A 26354-nucleotide genomic window follows, 5' to 3' on the forward strand; every position below is an offset into this window, starting at 1 on the left:
TTGAGGCACTGAATCATTCATGGCGATCACAATGTCTCCTGGTGTGAAGTTGCGTCTTCTGTCGTTCCTGCAGTTAGGGAAGATATTCTTCAATCCATCTTTTCCAGAACAAGTCCAACATATACTGAACTTGCATCTGCCTGCAACGAGCACATACGTCTTCCCTATGAAACTGTCCTGGTGGCACCAATATCATAGTCTTAAGGAGCAGCAGGTGGTTTGGGATCATTTGGATCTGCAGACGCCTTGGTGATTGGATGACTGTTGAGGATAGCCTCAGGTTCACATAAAACTGTGTGGAGACCCTCATTAAGACTTTGCACATTTAGAGTGGAATTGAGAACCTTTCACACTGATCTAATTAATTTTTCCAATATAACTCTCTGGTATGAGCCAGTAGGGAGATTGAAGATCCAATTAATTCCTTTCTGGAGCAATGTATTATAGATTTGACCCTGATTCCAGCTTTCAGTTGCCTCCCTCACTCGCACTAAGTTACCACAAAATTGGTGCCATTGTCAGATCGTAGTTCTTTCACTTGACCACACCTGGCTGTAAAATGCTGAAGGGCCCTGATGATGCCACTTCAATGTGAATTGCTCTTACAGCTAAACATATGAAACTAACACCATAGTGCTCACAACACTCCTTCCAGGCTTCACACCAAAGGGTCCAAAATAATCGACTCCAACATTCGTGAAGGGAGGTTCATCAGGAGAGACTCTGTCCGGGGCAAATCTGCCATCTGCTGTTGTCCAGGAGTAGCATTTATACACTGAAAAACACATATTTGGACACAATTTTTCTGAATGACGCAGTGGCACCAGGAATCCAATATTTTTGGCATAGTCTGGATAACATATGGTTGTGACCACCATGACCCACCTCTTCATGAACAGGTTGAAGAATTAGATCAAAAATGTGAGTCTTTGGCCAGTAGGACAGGATGTTTTTGGCATTGCTGCTCTGCTAATTCATCCACCAACTCTTAATACACCATTCTCCAGAATGGGGTTGAGTTTAGAAATGTGGCTAGTCCTTTTAACATTCATTACTTTTCCCAGATTTTAGATTCCATTTGCAAATCTCTTCTTCTGGCAAAAGCAGATTATCTCCATCTCAGTATTTCCCTGTTCTTCAACTGTGAGACCACTGTTCTCCCGAGTCTCAAGATTTCCTGTCTTCTTTTGTGGCATATCTCTCTGATGAATGTTATCTGGATGACACTTAGCAAGAACACTACTTGCTTGTTTCCTCTTTCTGCTACAACACAGAAGCTGTCCTTTAAGTCTAAGCATCCATGCTACAGTCCTTTTCAAACTAGTCTAGGATGAGAAGCAATGAATTAAGCAGATTACTGGATCCACTTCTTCAGACATTATCTGAGCAGCATTTACAGTTATTCTCCTGATTTCAGAGTCCTTTGGTGAGATTTCTTCCAATCCATCAGGATTTTGAGGCCTCTCTTCCTGAAGCTGAAGAATAAATAGAGGCCCAGAACCCATATTTATTTCTTCAGAAAAGATTTGACTTTCAAACCTCAGCAAGTCAGTCTGCTGGATTGTTAACTGTGCTAACATATTTACATTATAGTGCATGTGAGACTTCGTCAATTTCAGCAACTCTGTTGGCCACGAAAGTTCAGAGCCTTGTGGTCTTATTGAGGTATTTGAGCTCAGAAGGGCTATCGGTCTAAAATATGGAGTCTGCTAATTTCATCTGCAGCTCTTTTCTCCACACTGTGTCCATTCTGCTCACCATAGTGGCAGCAGTCAACTCCATTCGAGAGATAGTGGCTGGCTTTAATGGAGACACTCTTGGTTTTCCCATCATATTATGCAATAACAGGTAACAGTTCCATAACCATCCTCACATGCATCAGTGAAATGATGCAGTTGAACAGATGTCATTGTTCCAAAGTTTGTGGGTTTGAAGCATCTGTCAACCTTGAAGTCTTCCAGCTTATGAAGATCCTGAATCCAACACATCCATTCCTGTACAATGGAGTCTGGTATCATATCATCTTAACCAATCCTTTTCCTACAAAATCTTGCAGGATCTTCTTGGCAGTCAGGACTATTGGTGCCAATATTCCTAGGGGATCATATATCGAACTGACTGCTGAAAGAATCCCCCTTCTTGTGAGAGGTTGGTCTTTCAAAATGACTTTGAACTTAAAAACATCAGACCTAACACCACTGAACACCTAACCCCCTCTCCACAGAAAGGTGTCATGATCCACTCCAGATTCTTTATTGCTTTTGCTTTTTGTTTCAGGTATGAAAGCCAACACATGATGACTGTTACTTATCTACTTTGTAAGTAGAAAGCATCCCTTGAAACAAATCGCTCATAGCTCAAGATAAAGAGCGATTGCATCTTCTTCTGAAGCTGCTGAAGTGAGGCAATCATCCACAAAGATGTTATTCATGATGGTGCTTACAGCTTGATGGCTAAGCTGTTTCATATTGTCCTCAGCAAACTTCCCAAGGGCAAAGTTTGCACAACTTGGAGATGAAGTTGCCTCAAATAGATGCCCTGTAATTATGCATTCCACCATGTTCTGACTGTAGTTTTCAACAGGCCACCAGAGGAACTACAACGTCATGGTCTTCATTTGGCACTTTCATCTGGTGGAATATTGCTTCAATGTCTGAAGTGATGACAACAGGTTCTTTACAAAATTTAACCAAGACTCCCATCAATGTACTGGTCAGATCTGGCCCCTGTAAGAGGTGAGAATTTAGTGAACTCCCTGAAATGTCACTCCACAGTCAAACACCATTCGAAGCTTTCTCTTTTGTGGATGCAAAACACCATGGTGTGGTAGATACCATTTTCTGCCATCACTACATTCCAAGAATCCAGAGGAAGCTAGAGACAGCTATGTCAGGGAGTGCAGGCCTTTACAGCCTACAAATAGATGGCTATGATGCTTCATTACCTGATGAACCGAACACCTTCTATGCCTGCTTTGAGAAGAAGAACCAAACAGTCCCTACTAGAATACAAGTAAAGCCTGAGGACCTGTGATATCTGTCTCTGAGGGGGGTGTCAGAACATCATTCAAGAGGGTGAACCCTCGCAAGAAACAGGCCCTGATAGCGGACCTGGAAGGGTACTGAAAATTTGCACCAACCAACTAGCTGGAGTGTTCACGATCATTTTCAATCTCTCATTGCAGCAGTCAGAGGTTCCTGCTTCAAAAGCTCATCAATCATCCTGGTACCCAAGAAAAGTCGTGTGAGCTGCTCTACACATTATACACCTGTGACTATGTGGTCAGGCACAATTCCAATGCCATCTACAAGATTGCATATAACACCACAGTTGTTGGCAGAATCACAAACAGCAATGAGGAAGCGTCCAGGAGGGAGATCGATCAGTACGTTGAATGGTATAACGACTTCAACCTTGTGTTCAACATCAGAAAAACTAAGGAGATGATTGTAGACTTCAGGAGGAAGTCAGGAGAATACAACCCAGTCCTCATTGAGGGCTCAGTAGTGGAGAGGGTCAAGAACTTCAAATTTCTGGGTGTCCACATCTCCGAGGATCTGTCCTGGATCTCCAAGTTGGTGCAATCACAAAGAAGGTTCGCCAGCGGCTATACTTTGTGAGGTGTCTGAGGAGATTCAATAGGTCACCGAAGACTCTCATAAACTTCTATAAGTGTCCCGTGGAGAACATTCTGGCTGGTTGCATCACCGCCTGGTATGGAGGTGCCAACTGTCAGGACAAGAATAAACTCCAGAAGGTTGTTAACTTGCCCTGCAATATCATAAGCACCAGACTTCACTCCATTGAGGACATCTACATGAGGTGGTGTCTTGAAAAAGCAGCCTTTATCCTTAAAGGCCCCACCACCACCCAGGCCATGCCCTCTTCACTCTGCTACCATTGGTAAAAAAGTACAGGAACCTAAAGATGAGCAAACAATGGCACAAAGACAGTTTCTTCCCCACTGTCATCAGGTCCCTGTATAATCACTGCACCAAAGACACTGCCTTACTTTTTGTGCACTATTATTTTTTTTATATAGTAATGTTATAAGATGGTTTATAATTTGAAGGTTTGCACCATGACGCTGCTGCAAAACACCGAATTTCATGGCTTGTTCATGACAATAAATTCTGATTCTTATTCTAGTACTTTCTCTGCATAATCTTTGGAAATCATGTCAAAGTTGGTGTCATCCAAATGATAGAAAGAATCCCTCTTGAATTGTCTCTTTAAGCTCAATGTATGTTGTTCAGCAACAATTCTATTGTCAGGCATGCATATTTCTCTTTTCTTCAAAGGTGATCCAATGCAATAATGGCCATCTCCTAGCTGGCAGATTTTCAGACTAAATCCAAGATCTGCTTGTCTTCTCTTGAAGGTTCTTGGCCATCACTGAGGCACTCAGGAAAATCAGTTCTGAATTGCTGTTCCCACAGCTCATCACATTTCACTACTGATATCCTGTTGACACTTGTCGCTAACTGCTCCTGAGCATTATCATTTTTTTTTCCTCCTTATGGTCCATTAAACCAAGTATGGTTTTGACAACACAAGGTCTGTCTCTCACATTCCGTATTACATCTAGTGGTTCCAGAGCCTTTGGTATAGCCAATCAGCAGCTCAGAGCCAATTTCAGGTAGAAGAACATTTCTCAGATGAGACCACTGATCGATATCGTTTTGATGTGGGATGTTTCTTTTGTGCACAGGCATAGTTTTTTGAGTGTATATGCATGGGAGATCACAAAAATCACTGGAGTCCAGCGACCTCTAAGCCTGAAACAATGCTGGTTTCAATGACCTTCCCTTGACCCATAATTCCCAATAGAATATTTGACTTTCTTCCCTGAAGATTGTTTATTCATTAGCCCACCTGTGCAAAATGATGCAGTGCTACCTGGGTCAAGAAATGCATAAGTATGCACTGCTGCATTCATTCCCCTTCCTGGCCTTGACTAGTATTGAGAGTTTGCAGTTATCTTCACCAGCCCCAGTAAGACCACTTGTCTGAACAGAGGCCACAGCACTGTTTTCAGCTGATTCCTTCCTTTCTGCTTGCTCCTCTTCCATTTCCTTCTTTCTTTGGCAGATATGCAACATTCTGGGATGTTGCAGCTGAGTCGCTTCCTGCAGTTTTTGCTGATGTATCCTTTACACAGACAGACAAAATATACTCCATTTTCTTTTAGGCAAGTGATTTTCTCACAATCTGCCCTCTTTTCCAACTGTGGACACATCTCCAAAGCATGTCCACCTCCACAGAACAAACAGCTCGTCACAGCAATTGTCACAGTGATGGCAAAGATACTTCCTTTTATTCTTGGATGAGGCTGTGACTTGGACCTCCTTACATCTTTGCTCACTGTTGGAGTGTCTTTGATATCTCCAGATATTGGCTCTGCTGCAATCTGCACTTGCCATTCAGGAAAATCCTCCATATACTTAAAGGTAGCTCTTTCACTGTGTTTTTCCTGGAACTTGCAGGCCACTGCTCACTACATATCCCTCAGCTGGTAGGGCAACTTCCTTATGATGACTAGTGTATTAGCAGGCATGTCAAGCTCATGCATGTAATTGATATCTTCTATGGCATTACAACATCCTCTTAGAAAGAAGGTATATGCCTGTAGAGCTTTTGGCCATATGTAGGCAACTTCTTACAAGTTCCCTTGGCTGTCCTCTTGTGTACTGTTCCAGATAATAACTTAAATCTCCTTCTTGGGCATGGAAGAAAGATTCTGTAGCTGAATTAATAATGCAGTGATTTCATTTTACCTTTCTATGACTGAGAATACATTTCTCTGTTCACCGTTGCTTGTAGCAGGTAATGTAGCTGGAGATGTCACATGTGCATTTTCACCCAGATTTCTGATGCTTGACTGAGGTGTCAAGGAAGCTGTGATGAGAGTTTGGATTTGAGCTGCAGCTCGGTCTGCGGTTGTTATTATTGGTGTTTGTGGATTGGTAACACTGTGCTTTGGGAGGATGTGTCCATTTGTATGCATGCCTTGTAACAGTGGTACAAAAGGATGTGTCTTAGCATTAAGCGTTTTTTTTCCGTTGTCCTTTCTCAAAATATGACTCCATATCATCAAATTCTTCAGATAAATTACTTCCAACACCAGATCCCTTTGAGGTTTCTAGTACCTTCACTTTGGCCATAGTAGCAGCAATATTTGCTTCCAGCTCCAGCTGCTCTTTTTTCCTCCTTAGCTGTTCCTCCCACTCTTCCAAGGCGCATTTATCCTAAAGCAATTTTTGTCATACAACAAGACCAGCCACTTCAGCCTCAGCCTTTATACATGCAAACATAATACTGGAAACTGGTATTTGATCCAGAAGAACTTTGTTTGCTTCCCCTGCTTCCAACATTTGACACACTATCACCTGATTGTATTTCATCACTCATGTCAGATGTCGCCATAATATTTGACTCTTTCTTCAGTTTGATTTGCACATCTTTTGCATTTTCATCCTCTTCACACTATTTTGTGACACACCTTCAGCAATTTTAAATTCAGTCCATGTCTTCTGTGGCAGTTCTACAGGGTCTTCATTCCCATCAACCAAAGCCACCTCTTCTTCTATTGCCTGTTTCAGCCTCTCAATGAGAATGCTTTTGACACCACTGATACCTAGGTTCTGCTGCTTCAGTTCTGATTTGAGATCTACGACCCGCAAGTCTGTGATATATTGCGCCTCAGTGGCATTGCCAGCAGCAGTGGTATCAGCCGTTTTATGCTTCTACCTTCAACCATCCGCTGAGCTTGAGCATTAAGCATGCGCAACACAAGCCCAAAATCAATAGTTCCAAATGGACAAGTGGCAGCAGTCAACAATATCGCTGTGACTCGACCAGCATGTATATAGGACATTCTGTTCTAAGGTTAGCAGCTTTGGTCCTTTCTGTGGCCGAAGCTCAGACTGATGGAGGTGGATTGCTATCAGCAGCCTGTGCTCAGCATTTACAACATGGCCACCATATTATTTTCAGTATTGTTCCAAACCGAAGAGGGGAAATATTCTAAATGTTCCAACGTCATCTATTCAATCCAAAAGTTCAAGATTCAAGGCACCCCTGCAGTTCTGTCGTAGATGCAGCTATTTTCTGTTCACTAAAACATAGCGAATACTATCCATGAAAAGGCCGCTTGGAAGCTAAGTAGGCTCTTAACTGTGACACATTGGATTAAGTTCATAGTGAAGTCCAGATATGTTTTAAACTGTTTATTAATGAACACAAAAGGACTCGTAATGTGACCTGATTGCCGTACGAAACATAATAACGACTGTGGTAATGTCCATGGTAACATGGTAACGATAAACAGAAAATATTAGAGCCCTATTCATCCTCCCCATCTCTATCCCGGCATACCAGTCAGCATGACCTAACCACTGCCCAACCGTCTGTGCAACCCCCGGCCATGCACCAATGACTGAAGTGAATAGCACATGCACACCGAAACAGAATGCGCGCAGCCTCCTGATGCCAGCAGCCAAACCAACAACAATAAACAACACACCTTTGGCTCTTACAAGTGCAGTGGAATATTGAGGATCTGATTCACTGTCAGAAGTGGCATTTTCTATAGAAAATTAGATTCTGAGGTACCTGTCCTCTTAACAGGTATAAAAAGGGCATGATACAAAGATGAGTTGGAGAGTTCTCCATATGTCAAACTTTACCGCTCAACAAACAGCACTAGAAAGCTTCTCTTCATTATAACAGTATTTGTGTGAACTTGCTTTTGCAAATTGGCTGTCACTTTACTTTCAATGGTCATTTAGAGTGTTGATAAATGCAATAACTTATTTATGTGAGCAAGATTAGGTTGGGTTGGGGAAGAAAATACGAAATTCTGCAGACACCGTGGTTGAAGTAAAAACACAGAGCTGGAGCAACTGAGCTGGTCAAACAGTGTCCTTTATTTAGCAAAGAAAAAAATACATACCAGTAACCAACATTTCAGGCTTGAGTCCTTCAACAAGGTTTGGAAATATGTCAGTAGGTATCTGAATAAAAAGGTAAGGGGGAGACATGGTCGCAAAGGCAGGAGGTAATAGGTGGAGAAAGGTGGGAAAGCACAGCAGCAAGCAAGGGGAGAAGGGTGTTGGATATGTGAATGATATATGCATAACCAACCTGAGCTCCTTCTGGAGGGAGAAGCCTGTGGCCTGGCACAGGAAGAACAGGGGAGCCACAGTCTTGACAGAAACGTGCAAAAGGATCTGATGGGCGAGGAGCGAAGCAACACGCACACCTAGAACAAATTAAACCACAACAAAGACACAGGAAGATCAAATCTGAAAATTCACTACCATCTCTTATCATCAATGAAGGAATAATGCCAACAAAATAATATGCCCTGCTACTAGCAGTGATTCTTGGATAAAATGTAATACACAATAAAAGACAATAGTTTATGGACAACAAATAGCAATGTAGTGATTCATGGAGGGTAACATTGGTAACAATACAGTAGCCGTGGATATTGCAATGTTTTATGTCAACACAGGCCAAATACAGTAGATAATGGAGGAATCTGTTCTCGTTATAGAATTTGTTGAATTATAGTGTAATTTATACATTCTTACAAGAGGTGGGTGACAGAATGAGCAGGGCTCCTTATATATTGTCTTGAGGTTCATAATACAATTCTGAATAATTCTTCTCCACTTTGAGTGGCAATGGGCTAGAGATTCCCAGGAGTAATTGGTGATTTGCAATTATTTAAGGATGGACTCAAAGCAGCACTGAAGCAGTGGGAAAAGGTGACCCTGATATAGATGTTAAAGTTAGTATGTTTAGTAGAGAGGACATGCAAGGGATAGTTTGGGAGTGAGAAAGATTGAACTGTATGTATTTTAACGCAAGAAACCTGACAGATGAACTCAAGAGTGTGGAGTGGTACATAGGACTGAAATATCATAGCCATAACAGAAACATGGCTGATTAAAGGGCAGGACTGGCAGCTCAATGTTCCAGGATGCAAATGCTACAGGCATGATAGTGTTACACGTGAAAGAGCAGGGAGAGTTGCATTTTTGATCAGGGAAGATATCACGGCAATAGTTAGAGAGGATATTCTTGAGTTATAGTTCAGTGAGGATATATGGATGGAGCTTAGAAATGAGAAGGGGACGTTCATTTTAAAGGGGTTTTATTCATGATCCAGCTCCCCCCAAAAAAATTTGCAGGAATTATAGATCAGAGATAGCTATAAGAATCATATGATAGTAATAGTTGGTGATTTTAACTTCCCTCATAATGACTGATATTCCCATAGTGCAATGGGCTTGGATGGGGTGGAATTTCTTGAGCTTCAAGAAAAGCATTCATGAACAATGCATAGAGGTCCCAAATAGAGATAATGCAAAACTGAACCTCCTAATAGGGAATGAGCAGGGCAAGTGACTGAATAGTAACGGGAGCACATTGGGACCAGACAATACATTTCATAGTTTTAAAATAATTATGGGAAAAGCAAGGAAGTTTTGAAGCCATTAGATAGGAATTTTCAGAGGTTGATTGGGAGATGATGTTTACAGATAAAGGTATACATGCCAAGTGTAAATCTTTTAAAAGGGAAAGGAAGAGTTTAATGACAGTGTGTTCCTGTTAGAGAGGGGAAAGGCTGACAATAAAGGGCAACACTAGTTAATGAAGGATATTGAGGGCCTGGTTAGAAAAAAAAGGTACATGTCAGGTAAAGGAAGTAGAGATCAAGCAAATTCTTCGAGGAGATTAATAAAATTGGACTAAACTTGAAAGAGAAATTAAGAGGAAGATATATCTCTGGCAGACAAAGTAAAGATAAAAGTTCAAATTTATTATCAGACTATATACATGACATCACATACAATCCTGAGATTCTGTTTCCTGTAGGACAGGTAGGCTTTCTACTTACTGATAACTGTAAAATGTACTCAAAAAAAGAAAAAACTATAAACAAATTGACTGTGAAAATACAGAAGTATTTTTATTTGGTGGTAAAGTCTCAAGAGATATCACAGGTATATCAAGATCAAAAAGGCAAATAGGGAGAGAATAAGTCCCCTTAAGGGTCAATATAGTCATTGATGCAGAGCCACTGGAGATGGGCAAGGTCTTAAACAAATATTCCTCAACTGTATTTGATATGAAGGTGGTCATAGAAGCTAAGGAATTATGGCAAATGAATAATGATGTCTTGATAATTTTGTAATATCCAAATTACAAAAGAGATGCGAGCAGCCTTAAAACATATTAAGGTGAATAAACCTACAGTGGCACAGACAATTAACTGAAAGATAACTGAGGCATGCAAGAACGGAACGACAGTTGTCATGGGGACTTTAACTTCCACTTATATTAGGAAAATCAACTTGGTCGAGGGAGTCTAGAGGATGACTTCATAGAATGTATCCATGATAGGTATCTTGAGCAGCATGTTAAGGAACCAACAAGGGAGAATGCTATTTTAGATCTAGTAGTGTGCAATGAGATAGGTAAAATTAACGATCTAGTAGTTAGGGACCCTCTTGAAAAAAGCGATCATAGTATTTGTCATATAGATAGAGGGTGCAATAATTAGACCTAAAACTAGTGACTTATACTTGAAAAGGGGAAACTACAACAGGACAAGGGAGTAATTGGTCAATGTGGACTGAGAGCACAGGCTAGTTGGCAGAAAAGTTGAGGAACAGTGGAATACTTTCAAAGAGATTTTTCACAAGTCTCAGCAAAAATAAGGGCAATAAGACAAGGAGAGTCATCCTTGGTTAACTAAGGAAATTATAAAATTAAAAGCTCATGTGTACAAAGTAGCCAAGAGTAGTGGCTGAAGGATTGGGAAAATGTTAAAAGGCAACAAAGGACAACTAAATGGGAAATAAGGAAAGGAAAGAAGGATTATGAAGGTAAATTAGCACAAAATATAAAAACAAATAGCAAAAAATTTATAAATATATAAAACAGAAGAGGGTGACTATAAGATGAGAAAGGGAGATTGATATTGAGAAATGAGGAAATGGCTGAGGAAATGAACAGATATTTTGTGTCAGTCTTCATGACGAAGGACACGTCCAGCGTGCCAAAGAGTGGTGATAGGGATGCGAAAGGAGGTGAAGGCCTCAATTAAAATAATTTACAAAAGAAATAGTGATGAGCAAACTAATGGGACTGAAAGTGGACAAATCTCCTGGTCCTAATGGGATGCATCCCAGGGTAGTGAGGGAAATGCCGGGAGTAATAGTTGATGCGTTGGTAGTCATTTACCAAAATTCTCTGGATTCTGGGCAGGTCCTGACAGATTAGAAGACAGCAAATGTCACACAACTTTTTAGAAAGGGATATAGGCAGAAGACGGGTAACTATTGGCCACTTAGCTTAACGTCTGTAGTCAAGAAAATGCTTGAAGTTGTCATTAAGGATGAAATAGCAAGACATTTAGAACAAAGGGATTCCATCAGGCAGATGAAGCATGGATTCAGAAAGGGCAGGTCTTGTTTGACAAACTTGCTGGAGTTCTTTGAGGATATAATGGGTGCGGTAGATAGAGGGGAACTGGTTGATGTTGTATATTTGGATTTCCAGAAGGCATTTGATAAGGTGCCGGACAAGAGACTTATCAACAAGATACAGATGGAGTCGGGGGAAATATATTGGCATGGATTGATGATTGGTTAACTGACAGAAGGCAGAGAGTCGGGATAAATGGGTGTTTTTCTGATTGGAAGACAGTGGTAAGTGGGGTGCCGCAGGGGTTGATGCTGGGCCCGCAGCTGTTCACCATTTACATTGATGATTTGGAAGAGGCAACAGAGTGTAGTGTAGCCAAGTTTGCAGATAATACTAAAATTTAGTGGAAAGCAAATTGTACTGAGGATGTGGAGAGGCTACTGAAGGATATGGTTAAGGTCTGGCAGATAGAATACAATGTTAATAAATGTGAGGTTGTCCACTTTGGTATGAAAAATAGAAGAGCAGATGATTATTTAAATGGTGAAAGCTGCAGCATGCTGTAGTGCAGGTACAACAGGTTATTAAGAAGGCAAATGGAATGTTGGCCTTCATTGCTAGAGGAATTGAATTCAAGAGCAGGGATGTCATGCTGCAATTATACAAAGTACTGGTGAGGCCGCACCTGGAGTCTGTGTACAGTTCTGATCTCCATACTTGAGGAAGGATATACTGGCCTTGAAAGCAGTCCAGAGAAGATTCACCAGGTTGATCCCGGAGATAAGGGGTTGACCTACGAGGAGAGACTAAATCGTCTGGAATTATATTCACTCAAATTCAGAAGAATGAGAGGAAATCTTAAAGAAACACAAAATTATGAAAGGGGTAGATAAGACAGAGGCAGGAAAATTGTTTTCACTGGTAGACGAGACCAAACTAGGGGACACAGCCTCAAAATCCAGGGGAGTAGATTTAAGATGGAAATTAGGAAAAACTGTTTTTCCCAGAGAGTAGTGAATCTGTGGAATTCTCTGCCTGGGGAATTGGTTGAGGTTATTTCATTAAACATATTTAAGGTTCAGTTAGATAGATTTTTACATTAAAAAAGGAATTAAGGGATATGGGGAAAAGGCAGGTAGGTGGAGTTGAGTCGATGATCAGATCAGCCATGATCTTATTGAATGCGGAGCAGACTCAGAAGGCCAGATAGTCTACTCTTGCTCCTATTTCTTGTGTTCCCTTGGACATTGTGGAAAGGGAAGGAAGAAATTATAGGCACTCTACCAGAGATACTTGTATCATTAATTATAGGTGAGGTACCTGAAGAATGGCAAATGGTTCTGCCTTTATTTAACAAGTGTTGCAAGGACAAACCAGGCAACTACAGGCTGGTGAGCCTGATATCTTTGGTTGGCAAGTTACTGGAGGGGATACTGAGGGACAGCATTTGATTGGCAGGAACTGATTAGGGAAAGTCAGCATGGCTTTCTGGGAGGGAAATCATCTCTCATAAAATTGATGGAGTTTTTCAAAGTGGTAATCAAGAGGATTAACAAAGCAGAGTTGTGGATATTGCCCACATGAACTTTGGCATGGTCTATGAAATGGTAGTCTGGAAGGTTTAAATCGCATGGGATCCAGAGTGAGCTAGCCAATTGGATACAAAATTGGCTTGTTGGTGGGAGACAAAGGGTGATAGTGGAGGATTGGGGGCCTGTGACTAGTGGTATGCCATAGGGTTCAGTGAGAACCCATTGATAATTGTCATCTATATCAATGATTTAGTTGAAAATGTACATGGCATGTTTAGCAAGCTTACAAATGACACTAAAATATCCGGTATTATAGATAGAGAAGCAAGTTGCCGAAGATTGGGCAGCGGAATGGTTGAGAATATAGAGAACTAACATGGGTAGGATCTACAGATTCTGGGGAATATAGCATTGGGACCCTGAAAGTGGCATCACAGGGTGTTCAAAAAGGTTTTCGGCGTGTTGGCCTTTATCAATCAGAATATTGAAATAGAAGATGAGAGATCATGTTGTAGTTAAAAAGACGTTGGTGAAGCCCCATTTGGATTAATGTGTTCAGCTTTGGTCACAAAAGATGAGATAGGGTAACCAACATTTTTGGCCCAAACCATTTGTCAAGTTCTCAGGCCCGAAACACTGTTTATCCTTTATTTCCTATAGATGCTGCATGACTTGCTGAATTTTTCCAAGTCTTTAATCCATTGCACAGGAGAAATATCACTACTTCAGCAAACTCTTTGACAAGGTCCAGCGTGGAAGAGTAGTTTTCAAGGTTAGATTACATGGGATCCAAAGAGAGATGGTCCATTAAATTCAAACTTGATAGTGGCAAGAGTTGGAGGGCAGTAGTAGAGGGCTGCTTTCTGAATGGAGGCTTTTGACCAATGGTGTGTCTCAGGGGTTAGTGCTGGGTCCACTGCTGTTTGTTGTCTCTATTTTTCAGATTTTAGATTTATGATCAGAGTACATATATGACAGCACATACAACCAAGATTCTTTTGCAGCGTGAGGCAGAATTACCATTTATTAGTATTGAAAACCTGTAAATAGCAAATACATGTAAACAAATAAAGAACTGTAAACTGACCATACAATACTGAACTTTTTAAAAATCAATGAAGTGCAGAAGTCTTTCTTTGGCTTGGCTTCGCGGATGAAGATTTATGGAGGGGTATGTCCACGTCTGCTGCAGGCTCGTTGGTGACTGACAAGTCCGATGTGGGACAGGCAGGCACGGTTGCAGTGGTTGCAAGGGAAAATTGGTTGGTTGGGGTTGGGTGTTGGGTTTTTCGTCCTTTGTCTTTTGTCAGTGAGGTGGGCTCTGCGGTCTTCTTCAAAGAAGGTTGCTGCCCGCCGAACTGTGAGGCGCCAAGATGCATGGTTGGAGGCGATATCAGCACACTGGCGGTGGTCAATGTGGCAGGCACAAAGAGATTTCTTTAAGCAGTCCCTGTACCTCTTCTTTGGTGCACCTCTGTCTCGGTGACCAGTGGAGAGCTCGCCTCATAACACAATCTTGGGAAGGCGATGGACCTCCATTCTGGAGACGTGACCCACCCAGCGCAGTTGGGTCTTCAGCAGCATGGATTCGATGCTTGCGGACTCTGCCAGCTCGAGTACTTCGATGTTGGTGATGAAATTACTCCAATGAATGTTGAGGATGGAGTGGAGACAGCGCTGATGGAAGCATTCTAGAAGCCGTAGGTGATGCCGGTAGAGGACCCATGATTCGGAGCCGAACAGGAGCGTGGGTATGACAACGGCTCTGTACACACTGATTTTTATGTGTTTCTTCAGGTGGTTGTTTTTCCAGACTCTTTTGTGTAGTCTTCCAAAGGAGCTATTTGCCTTGGCGAGTCTGTTGTCTATCTCATTGTCGATCCTTGGATCAGATAAAATGGTGCAGCCGAGGTAGGTAAACTGGTTGACCATTTTGAGTTCTGTGTGCCCGATGGAGATGTGGGGGGAGCTGGTAGTCATGGTAGTGAGCTGGCTGATGGAGGACCTCAGTTTTCTTCAGGCTGACCTCCAGGCCAAACATTTTGGCAGTTTCCGCTAAACAGGACGTCATGGGCTGGAGAGCTGGCTCTGAATGGGCAACTAAAGCGGCATCGTCTGCAAAGAGTAGTTCACGGACAAGTTGCTCTTGTGTCTTGGTGTGAGCTTTCAGGCGCCTCACATTGAAGAGACTGCCATCCCTGTGGTACCGGATGCAAACAGCGTCTTCATTGTTGAGGTCTTTCATGGGTTGTTTCAGCATCATGCTGAAGAAGATAGTAAAGAAGGTTGGTGCGAGGACGCAGCCTTACTTCACGCCGTTGTCAATGGAGAAGTGTTCGGAGAGCTCATTGCTGTATCTGACCCGACGTTGTTGGCTTTCATGCAGTTGGATAACCATGTTGAGGAACTTGGGGAGGCACCCAAGGTGCTCTAGTATTTGCCAAAGCCCTTTCCTACTCACGGTGTCGAAGGCTTTGGTGAGGTCAACAAAGGTGATGTAGAGTCCTTTGATTTGTTCTCTGCACTTTTCTTGGAGCTCTCTGGGGGCAAAGACCATGTCAGTAGTTCCTCTGTTTGCGCGAAAGCCACACTGTGATTCTGGGAGGACATTTTCGGCGACACTAGGTATTAGTCTATTAAGGAGAATCCTAGCGTATATTTTGCCTGCAATGGAGAGCAGCGTGATTCCCCTGTAATGCACAAGTAAGAGTACTTAAGAGTCTTTAATTGAGTTTGTTGTTGAGGATTCTGATGGTGGAGGGGTAGTAGCTGTTCCTGGACCTGGTGATGCGAGTCTTGTGGCACCTATACCTCTTTCCTGATGGCAGCAGTGAGAATAGAACTGGGTGGTCTGGATCTTTGATGATTACTGCTGCTCTCTGAAGGCAGTGTTCCCTGTAGAGTTTCTTGATAGTGGGGAGGGTTTTGCCTGTGATGTCCTGGGCTGTGTCCACTAACTTTTGGAGGGCTTTATACTCAGGGGTATCGATGTCCCCATACCAGACTGCGATGCAGCCAGTCAGCACACTTTCCACTTCACATCTGCCAGGATTTCTGGTGTCATATCAAACCTCCGCAAACTCCTGAGGAAATAGAGGCGCTGATGTGCTTTCTTCACTATGCCATCAGTGTGTTGTGTCCAGGAAAGATCCTCCAAGATAGTGACTCTCATGAACTTAAATTATTTTGCTCACCCTCTCGACCTCTGACCTCCCCCCCACCCCCCCCCCCCCCCCCAGTGAGGTAAACACTGGCTTTCCCTTCCTACAGTCAACAATCAGCTCCTTATTTTAGCTGACATTGATTGCAAGGTTGTTGTTGGATAATTTATTTGGATGAGAATGTAATTAACATGATCTGTAACTTTACACATAACACTAAAATTTGTAGTGTAGTGGACTGTGAGGAAGGATATCTATGTTTACATCAGAATCGGTTGAGTTGGTGGGCCAAGGTATGGAAGATGGAATTGAATTCTGACTCTGAACATGAGGTGATCAGCTTTGGTAAATCAAACCAAGGGTTATTTAAGTACTTTTCTAATTATAAAAGCACAAATTATGTAAATGGCGAGAGGGCCATGGAAAATGGCCAAACCTGATCAGCAAATCATTGACTTGTTTTCTTGCAGATCTCTCTGAATCAAGTTTACAGAATACATTAGGAAAGGGTCAGAGAGCTGAAATAAAAAGCAGATTATAGGAGTTGGTTCCATTGGGTTTGGTCCTTCATATTATAGCCACATCATTTGCAAAATTCACAGTAGCCAAAGCAGGCTTCAAACACAATTTATTTCATCCAAATGCGAACAAAGACCAACTCTAGTGAAAGATCTCTATACCAAAAATCACATACTTCAGAAAGTCAGTCTCCCTCAGGATTCTCTTGACTTGCGGACTGCTCAGAATCTTGGGAGAATGCAAATCCATGGAAATGGTCTCCTGAAGAGTACAAAAAAAGTTACAAATTTGAAATACAACTATTGCAATTTTAAATTTATTCATTTCTAATGTTAACTTTCAATTTGACCTACACATTAACTGAACTAAAGAATTCAATCAAAAAAAAGTGCAGGAAGTTACCCTTTGTTAGAGATCAATGATCGCACACTCATGGAAATGACACATAAATACAAAACTAGCAGATTATTCCCAGATGAAGATCTATATAGATTCTAATGCCATTTCAACGGCCTTCCCATTCCCACACTGACCTGTCCATTCTCAGCTTCTCCAATGCAAGGGTGAATCTCAAAACAAATTGGAAGAACATCACTTCTTATTCAGGTTGGGTAGTCTACAACCAATGATATAAATATTCCAATTGAATTTTCCAATTTTAGGTAACCCTTCCCTCCTGTGTTCTCCTCTCTCTCCCTTTCTAACTCACCTCTGGTCCTCACATGTTAGACCCCTTTCCCATACCCTCTTCCCTTTAACCACTCCCCAATACCAATTTTAATTCTCCTTTTCCACTTGGGTCTATTTACCTTCAACCTGTACATTTCTCCAACCAAATGCTCTATCCCTCTGGTATCTTCTATTCTTCTCCTCTCCCTTAATGATTTCCATTATCACCTACCTTACATACTAGTTTCCAACACTAGTGTAGCCTTTGTGTTCCTGCTCTTCACCCTCCCTTTCTGGGTCCATCTGCCTTCTTTTTCTTGCTTCCTCTTATCAAACCTCTGTCTCCTAATTTTGTCCCACCCCTACCTGCTTCATCTGTCTATCATCCTTCACCCATCCTCAGTCTACCAATCACCCTCTGGGCCCTGACTTACCCCTTAACTTCGCTTCAAAGTGGCTATCTTCCCTCTTAATGCTGAAGCAGTGTCACGAGCTGAAATATCAACAATTTATCCCCCACCACCCCACCCCCCACCCCCCACCCTCAGATGCTGATGGACTTGCTGAGTTCCTCTAATAGTTTATTTTATGCTATACATGTCTGTTCCTTCATCTTAATCAGGATTACTTTGTTTCATGTTCCATCATGTGTTTGTCCAATTGCCTCTTCAATGCATCTTCACTCTCTGTCCAAATTACTCCCAATGAGAAAGTCTTCTACAAACCAGTCCATAGGATAGAAACTTTTCAAATTTTGTCCAGATTAGTGACTTTATTTATGTGCTCTGGTTTTGAATTCACTCAGTTTCTCTACACTCATTCTATGAAACTACTACTTTAAACCATTCTTCAGCAGTTTCTTCTAAAGAAAACGACCCCAGCTTATTCACTTTATCTTTATTTGATACACTCCATAAAATTGCAATTAAAGGCAGGTCAAGAAATTTCCTTGTAGTGAACCTGCAGAGATTTTTTATCACATTCATCATTTGTTTATGATGAACAGGCATATCGCGTATACATTTCCCTCAAGTTCCAGTCTTATCCAGAAAGTTTCTATAACAAAATGCGTGAAATAGGACATATATACTGTATGTGAACTCCCTATTCCCTCTTCTCTCCTCATGCATGTTTCAATGGTGCAAGCTTTCCTCTCTGACCAGTATAAACATTTTTTAAAAACACGATGTCATAGAACTTCTGGGGATCCTTTAATTCTGGAAATCTATCTGGGATTTCTCCCTATTAACATGGAGATCATAATCTTTCAGCATGAACACTTTTTCTCCAATCAATGAATAAAGGCAACATTAGCATTTTTTATTGTTCATTGACTATTCCTATTATCCTCAAAATGTTGGTGATATGCCTTCTCCTTGAAGTATTGCAGCCTGTATGATGAAAGTATGACTAGGTAGGCAACTCTGGGATTACAACCATGAATATTTGAACACTGCAGTTGTTGTAGTCAACAATCAATATGTTCTTAAAGAAATATCATGTGAACTACAAATTCTGAATCATTTTAAGGCTGTAAATGGTTGATAGGCAAGAGTCAAAAAATAAACTACTTGTATTTTTTCTCTGTGCTCCAGGTAAGAATGCTGTTCAAGGATCCTTAACAGTAGGATGACTTTCCAAAAGTGAGAGTAGTTAAAGTTCCTTTATCATCATGTATATAAATACACAAAATTTAGTAAAATGCTCGTGCCACTTGTCCAACACCCCTACCAAGAAGAGGAAAAGAACTAAAAGAGTTACCTGAGATCTGTGTGAATGAGGCTCACGTTCAGAGGCCCAGGTTCCAAGATGACTGTTCAAATATAGTGGGCTCTTATATGATTTGTGATTGCTGCCATCTATCTTCAGTTCTGGTCACAACATTATAATAAATATGAGATTACAGCTCTCATCTATAATCGGTATGGATAATTAATTTGATATTTCCAGAGTTTATCTTTTTAAACAAGAAATGTAATAGTACTTTTCAGGAAAGCTTAAATTATAATTTTTAATGTTAACTATGAAGGTTTATTTTGAAGTCTATTGCCTGTACGTTAGGATAATTATGGGAAACCTTTGGCGGAAAGCTAGTTCACGCAATATTACTTACCAGTGATTTCAACAGGAATAGGAATGTAAAGTCACATTTCACCTGATCCCTTCATTAACAGCAAAGGAGTAGAGCTATATAATAATGACTCAAAGGATAATATAAGGATAGTGAAATATTCCTAGTAATGCAAGTTAATAGTAAAATGCAGACAGCAAAGTAAGATGTAATGCATAAAACTTAAAGAACCGAAACAGCCCCTTCCATCCAATTAGTTTGCCCGTGATTATGTCCCACACTAGTCTCTTCCTACCACCAACAACTTATGAGTTTCAATGCAGCAAAACCTCTCAGGTGGCTTCATTGGAACATTATCACATAAAAGCCGACATCAAATCACACAAGATATTTGACATGCAAAATTGCTGATGTGTGGCAGGCCAAGAATCTGGGATTACTTCAGGTAACTGGTATTTCAGGTAACTGATGCATAAATGCCTGGTGGAGCTAATGCATGCTGAAGGATTAGCTCTGACCTGTAGAAGAGCAAGGCCAGTCCTACACAATCGGCCTTTGTAGTATACGCGAGGGGCCTGCTTCATCATTAGTTAAAGGGGACCTTATTGTTTGTTTCTGGGCATATTGGCTGCAAAATATTTTAGGTCATTAAACTCAATGTGGGCACAGAAATGAATATCCTCCAGTCTCTCCATACTGTCTGTCCTTATGCAGAAAGCAGAGGAAAACTAATTTTGAAAATAGTTCACAGATCTTGATTTTGCCCAATTGGAAAAGCAAGAGAAAGCAGTTCAAGTTGGGTTAAGGCACCAGGAATTGGCAGGGGGTGGGGGCAGGATTATAAACTGCTGGTTTATACCAAGCTTTTAAATTAATGTAAATATCCACTTTAATGATGAAACATACCTTAACCAGTATTCTCTGCTTATAGTATCTTAACCAACAGACATTGTCATTCTGGCTTTAACGCTGCTAACAAAATTAATGTTTTGTACTTCATCATCCCCATTCCTTGTATCAATTTACTTTCTATATTCTTCAACAAACTCAATCAAGTTCATCAAATGTCAATTGTATTTAAAAGATCTTTATTGGCTTCTGTTCATAATTTATATTATTCCAAGTGATAATTAAGCTTATTTGGAAGCATCTTCTCTTGCAGTTTACTGTGATTATTATTAGTCTAATCTAGGCTCCAGATTTATCTTTCAACCCTTCTCTGGAAAGCATTAGAATTGTTTCGGTCTTTCATACCTGTACCATCAGGAAGGATCAGAGCAGAAATTCTGCTATCTTTGTCCTTACTTTCTTCAGCAAATTCAGAAGCATCTCACCTGGACCAGATGATTCTTTTTTTTCCCATCCAGCACTACAAGCCCTCCAAGAACTCACACTTTATCTAATTTTATTCTGTCTAGTTGTTGGAATTTTGCATCTGCGTCCCCACGTGTTTTTGCCTTTACCAGGATAAAATACTATGTCATCGGATTTTTTTTTATATACAATGCACAGAAGTGCTGGAGAAGCACAGCAAGTCAGGCAGTATTGATCAGAAATAAAGGGTAATCAACATTTCTGGTCTGAGTCTTTTGTCAAAGTATGAACAAAAAAGTAGGCAGGTGTCTGAATAAAAAGGAGAGAAGGGGAGGGAGGAAGGGACAGGGGAGGAGTACAGGTCAACAACTAAGAGGTGGAAAAGCACAATGGTGGAGAAACTCAGCAGGTCAAACAGTGTCCTTTATATAACAAAGATAAAAATACATAACTGGTGTTTCTGGCTTGAGGTATTTTTATTTTTGCTATATAAAAGATACTGTTTGACCTGCTGAGTTTCTCCAGCACTGTGTTTTTAATTCAACCACATTGTCTGCAGACTTTCATATTTTACTTGGATCATAGGTGGCTATGGGTTGTAGGGTAGAAGAGGAAAAAATCTGAGAAGTGATGGGGAGTGGGTAGCTCTCTGAACGGAGAAGGTAAGAAGGAGGGGAGCTGAAAGAAAGGAGACTGAGATAGGGAGAGAGAAACTCGGGGGAGGGGCTTAAATGGAAACTGGAAAAGTCGATGTTAATGCTGTCAGGTGGGAGAGTGCCCAGACAGAATATTAGGTGTTTTTCCCCCAATTTGCAGGTAGTCTTGGTTTAGCAGTGCATGAGGCCATAGATAGACATGTCAGTTAGTGAATGGGCTGTGGAATTAAAGTGGTTGGCTAACGGGTTGTCCCTGTTATTCCAGCAGACAGAGTGAAGGTTCTTTAGATTGCTTACCTTCATTTTTTTGAGTTGCCTCCTCCCAGGCAAGGCTGCTTTCCTTATTGAGAACTGTACCATTTTCCACTGAGGGAGCTGATAACCTCTCAAGAGTTTCCTATGATAGCAAAGTGATTTGTCAAAAATATGAAATCATGTGGTTATCATAACTCATGGGGTTATCATAAATCATAACTCTGCAGATGGATGAAAAGGTGAATTTTGAAAGAGCAGTGAGGTTAATAGACTACAACAATAACAAAAACAGCAAATATAGGGATCTCAAAACATTTTCCATTTTCTTTGTTCTGAAGGTGACCCCACAAAGCTTCTGACATTGCTTTGCTCAGGTGGCAGCTTCAGCTTTGACAAAGAGTAATGCAAGTAACGAGAAGCTGGAGAGATCTTGCAGGTCAGGCAGCATCCATGGGTAAAACAGGTCAGTCAGCATTTCCAGATGTAACACAAAAAAGGCCCCTACCCAAAACATTAGCTCTCCATGGATGCTGCCTGATCTGATGAGACTCTACAGCCTCTCATATTGGCAAAGACTCTTTGCAGATGGCTTCCTATTTCGTCAACTATGTCCTTCGGAATGGCCAATCAGGAGAGAAGATGCAGTACATAAGCGTGCTAAAGAAACTCAGCAGGTCACACAATATCCGTAGGAAGTAAAGGGTAACCAATGTTTCAGGCCTGGACCCTTCATCGGGTATCAGACAAAAACAGGCAGATGCCTGAATATCAAGGTGGGGAAGAAGAAGAGAGGAAGGGGAAAGAGTGGATATTCTCTCTTTATTGCCAGTGCATGTTAGGTCGACCACCCCTCCCCACTGGTGCTACTGCCTCTACCACCCCTCCCCACTGGTGCTACTGCCTCTACCACCCCTCCCCACTGGTGCTACTGCCTCTACCACCCCTCCCCACTGGTGCTACTGCCTCTACCACCCCTCCCCACTGGTGCTACTGCCTCTACCACCCCTCCCCACTGGTGCTACTGCCTCTACCACCCCTCCCCACTGGTGCTACTGCCTCTACCACCCCTCCCCACTGGTGCTACTGCCTCTACCACCCCTCCCCACTGGTGCTACTGCCTCTACCACCCCTCCCCACTGGTGCTACTGCCTCTACCACCCCTGCCCACTGGTGCTACTGCCTCTACCACCCCTCCCCACTGGTGCTACTGCCTCTACCACCCCTCCCCACTGGTGCTACTGCCTCTACCACCCCTCCCCACTGGTGCTACTGCCTCTACCACCCCTCCCCACTGATGCATGTTGTCTCTATTATCCCTCCTCACCAGAGCATGCTGCCTTTACCATCCATCCCTAATAGTACATGCCGATACAACCACCCATCTCTACTGCTCCTTTCCCCTCTTCCACCCTTCCCCACTGGTGTATGCCATCTTTACTATCACCCCCTGGTGCATGCCATCTCAACCAGCCTTCTCCACTGGTGCATGCCACCTCTACCACCCTTCCGCGCTGGTGCACCCTGCTCTAGCACGCCTCCTTATTGGTGCATTGCACCTACCAACTTCTCCAACTTTGACAAGGAAGCGATGTTTACACAAAATAGGCTGGTATTCCAATATAGTACTGGAGAGGGTGCTGCACTTCCAAAAGTGTCATCTTCCAATGAAATCTTGCATCAAAGCCCCCTCTACCTTTTTGTGCATAAAAAGATCCCAAGGCATTGGATGACGAGGGTTCTTCCTGATTTCCTGAGATCTATACTTATCTCTATCCTAAAAGATGATTATCTGGGCATTAAAGAGAGATGCTCAAGTCAAACTAGGAAATTATTGAAATATTAATCAAGGATCTATTACAATGAAGTTATTAGAAACTATAATTGACAGTGACTAAACATTCAGAGAAATTTGAGCTGTTTAATAAGAGTCGACACAGAATCTAAATCCACACCGATCACTTGTTTAAATCCTATTCCATCCCCATTTACAAGAATGGTGAAAACTGTGAGGGAATAAATTCAATAATTAAGTATATCAACGTCAATTTTGGTTGACAGTTAGCATAAGTGAAGTTTACAAAGTTTTAGTGGTCCATGTATATAATTCTCTGAAAATGCATTAAGTAAGCAGTAAGGCTAATTAAAAGGTTAATAGCTTTTGATTCTAGAAGGATAGAATGTGTTGGGATCAAGTTTAAATTATACTGTGCAAAATCTAGCTGGTCTAGATCTGGAAAAACATGCATTATTTGTGGTCCTCTATCAAGGAAAGGATAAATTGGATATGGAAGAAGGGCAGTACAGATTCATCAGAATATTACCAGAGAGCTAAAGATAAAATTATGTAAAGATTTATATTCCCAAGAATAGGAACAATTGGATTGTGGTTTTAGGGTTGAAAGGCATTTATTAGGTAAAACCTTCCCCAAAACAGCTGTTCAATCAGAAGATGAATGATAGATTTGTTTTTTTTGTAAGGTAAATCAAGTCTTAGCTTTTACTACATTGATAGCCAGACAAGCTATTTTATTGAAATGGAAAGGAGATGCATCCCATACTCATATGCAGTGGTTACATGATGTAATGTCCTATTTAAGTTTAGAGAAAAATCAGATATAATAATAAAGATAGAAAGTTTCAATTTATAAAGTTATGGGGCCCATTCTTAGAATGCATTTTATAATTGGAAGAGTGAATAAGTATTATATTTTATGGTAATTCAGGTCTATTCTCCAGGGGTCACAGTGATTCCACATCATCATTGATCTCTTTTTCTTCTCAAAAAGGTAACCTTCATTAGAGGGAGAGGATTAGATTAGTTTTAAGTTTTTAAAAAAATATTTATTATTTCAATGATGAAATCAGTCTAATAATGGGTCTGACATGGTGTTATTCATTAAGTTTATTACTAGACCGCTGCAATCGTGTCTGCCTGTCCCGCATCGGACTTGTCAGCCACAAACGAGCCTGCAGCTGACGTGGACTTTTTACCCCCTCCATAAATCTTCGTCCGCGAAGCCAAGCCAAAGAAAAAAATATTACTAGATTGAGTTATTATATGTAACTATTAATATCGATTTGCATATTTTATTACTTTGTAGCGACCAGACCACAAAGTGGTTGACGAATGCGGCGATCATGTGGACTTGGCTGGGTGTGACACTGGCCATTGTCCCAGGTGACCTCTGAACAGTAGGTAGCTGGGGAACTCTGACTGGAGCACTGGCCAACTCAAGGCCAGCGCTCTGATGATGCAGGGCCTTGACGATAATGCCAGGGGTCCATATAAGCAGAGCTGCCAGGTCAATAAATCAGTCTTCGACTTCTCGTGTGTGCATCTTCCTTCCACACTTGCTGTTGCGCACACACTACATTAGTGACCCCAACAGGTCCAACTGGCAGTTAGACCCAAAGATGATGCATCAAGCAGAGCTAGCGACCATCTACGGGGTCTCTCTCAGGCTTCTGATGTTCTGGATGTCGCAGCCACATGTGTGGTTCGAGCAGGCTGAGGCTCAGTTCTAGCTTTGCCACATCACCCTCGATGACACCCGCTACTTCTATGTCGTGAGTGCCCTCAATCAGAACACAGTGGCAAGGATCGTAGATTTCCTATGGCAGCCTCCAGAGCAAGGCAAATACATGGCACTCAAAGATCTGTTAACCCACACTCAGACTTTCACGGTGTAAGCACACCACCCAGATGCTGTATATGGCCAGATTGGGGGACATGGCCCCATCCGCCCTAATGAGCAAGATGCGGATGTTAATCGACGGCCACAAACCTTGCCTGCTCTTCGACCAGATCTTTCTGGAGCTGCTACCCATGGATATACAGCTCTTGCTCAAGGACGAAGACTTCAACGACCCTTGGAAGGTCACTGCCCAGGTAGACATGCTCTGGAGAGCGAAGGACACCAGTGCTGTCATAGACATTATCAGCAAGCACCACAAACAACATCTAGCGAGATCAAGGCCAGCAGAGAGGCAAGGGAACACCCTGGGACAGCTATGCTACTACCATCTGTGATGGGGTGTGGAGGCCCATTGATGCCACCAACCCTGCAGGTTTTTGGGAAACGCTGTGAAACCATCATTGACGGCTGCATCGGTTGGTCCATGTGATAGCCTCCTCCATGTCTGGGACTCACGGTTGGGCAGATGTTTCCTGGACAACACGACACCAAGATAAGCATCTTACTCCCTGCAGGCCTCGACACCAGCAGCAGCAAGCAGGCCCAACTGGAGGGCAGCCACCAGTTCCTGCATTCGAACTTTCGGGACCCACACTATCCCCCTTCGTTTTGGCAACAGCTGCTTTAAATGGACATTTACCCCTGCGGCAGTGGTGCAACTGCTCCTGGGGCCTGATTTTCTTTGAGCCCACTGCTTGCTGGTTGACCTAAAGGGATGCCGCTTGGTGCATACCAGAACCTTTCAAACTCTGCCTCTGGGGGCAATGAATTTTCCTGCATCCTGGCAGAGTTCCCCTCAATAGTGGTGACCAGTTCAACGTGGCCAAGCCAAAGTACAGGGTAAAACACCACATACTGATCCAGGGGCCCCACTCCACGCCAGGGTATCCTGACTCCCTCCCATAAAGCTCAGCCTGGTGAAGGAAGAGTTTAAAAAGGTGGAGGAGCTGAGGATTGTGCAGTACTCCGACAGTCCCTGGGCCACTTCCCTCTGCATGGTGCCCAAATCAGCAGGGGGTTGGAGACCATGCTGTGACTAC

General features: G+C 42.1%; 1 protein-coding gene across 4 annotated transcripts in view; it reads right to left on the reverse strand.

The window, feature by feature from the left end:
* Window positions 1-26354, reverse strand: part of dzank1 (double zinc ribbon and ankyrin repeat domains 1) — a 151997-nt gene that overhangs the window by 95522 nt on the left and 30121 nt on the right. For all 4 annotated transcript variants that reach the window (XM_069932015.1, XM_069932014.1, XM_069932011.1 and 1 more), the window contains 4 exons: window positions 21662-21761; window positions 19085-19194; window positions 16830-16915; window positions 8146-8263 (listed from right to left, as the gene is read on the reverse strand). In XM_069932015.1, coding sequence (XP_069788116.1) covers window positions 8146-8263; window positions 16830-16915; window positions 19085-19194; window positions 21662-21761 — 414 coding nt within the window. The remainder of the gene's footprint in view (window positions 1-8145; window positions 8264-16829; window positions 16916-19084; window positions 19195-21661; window positions 21762-26354) is intronic.

Source organism: Narcine bancroftii, chromosome 4, assembly GCF_036971445.1.
Source record: "Narcine bancroftii isolate sNarBan1 chromosome 4, sNarBan1.hap1, whole genome shotgun sequence".
Taxonomy (NCBI): Eukaryota; Metazoa; Chordata; class Chondrichthyes; order Torpediniformes; family Narcinidae; genus Narcine; species Narcine bancroftii.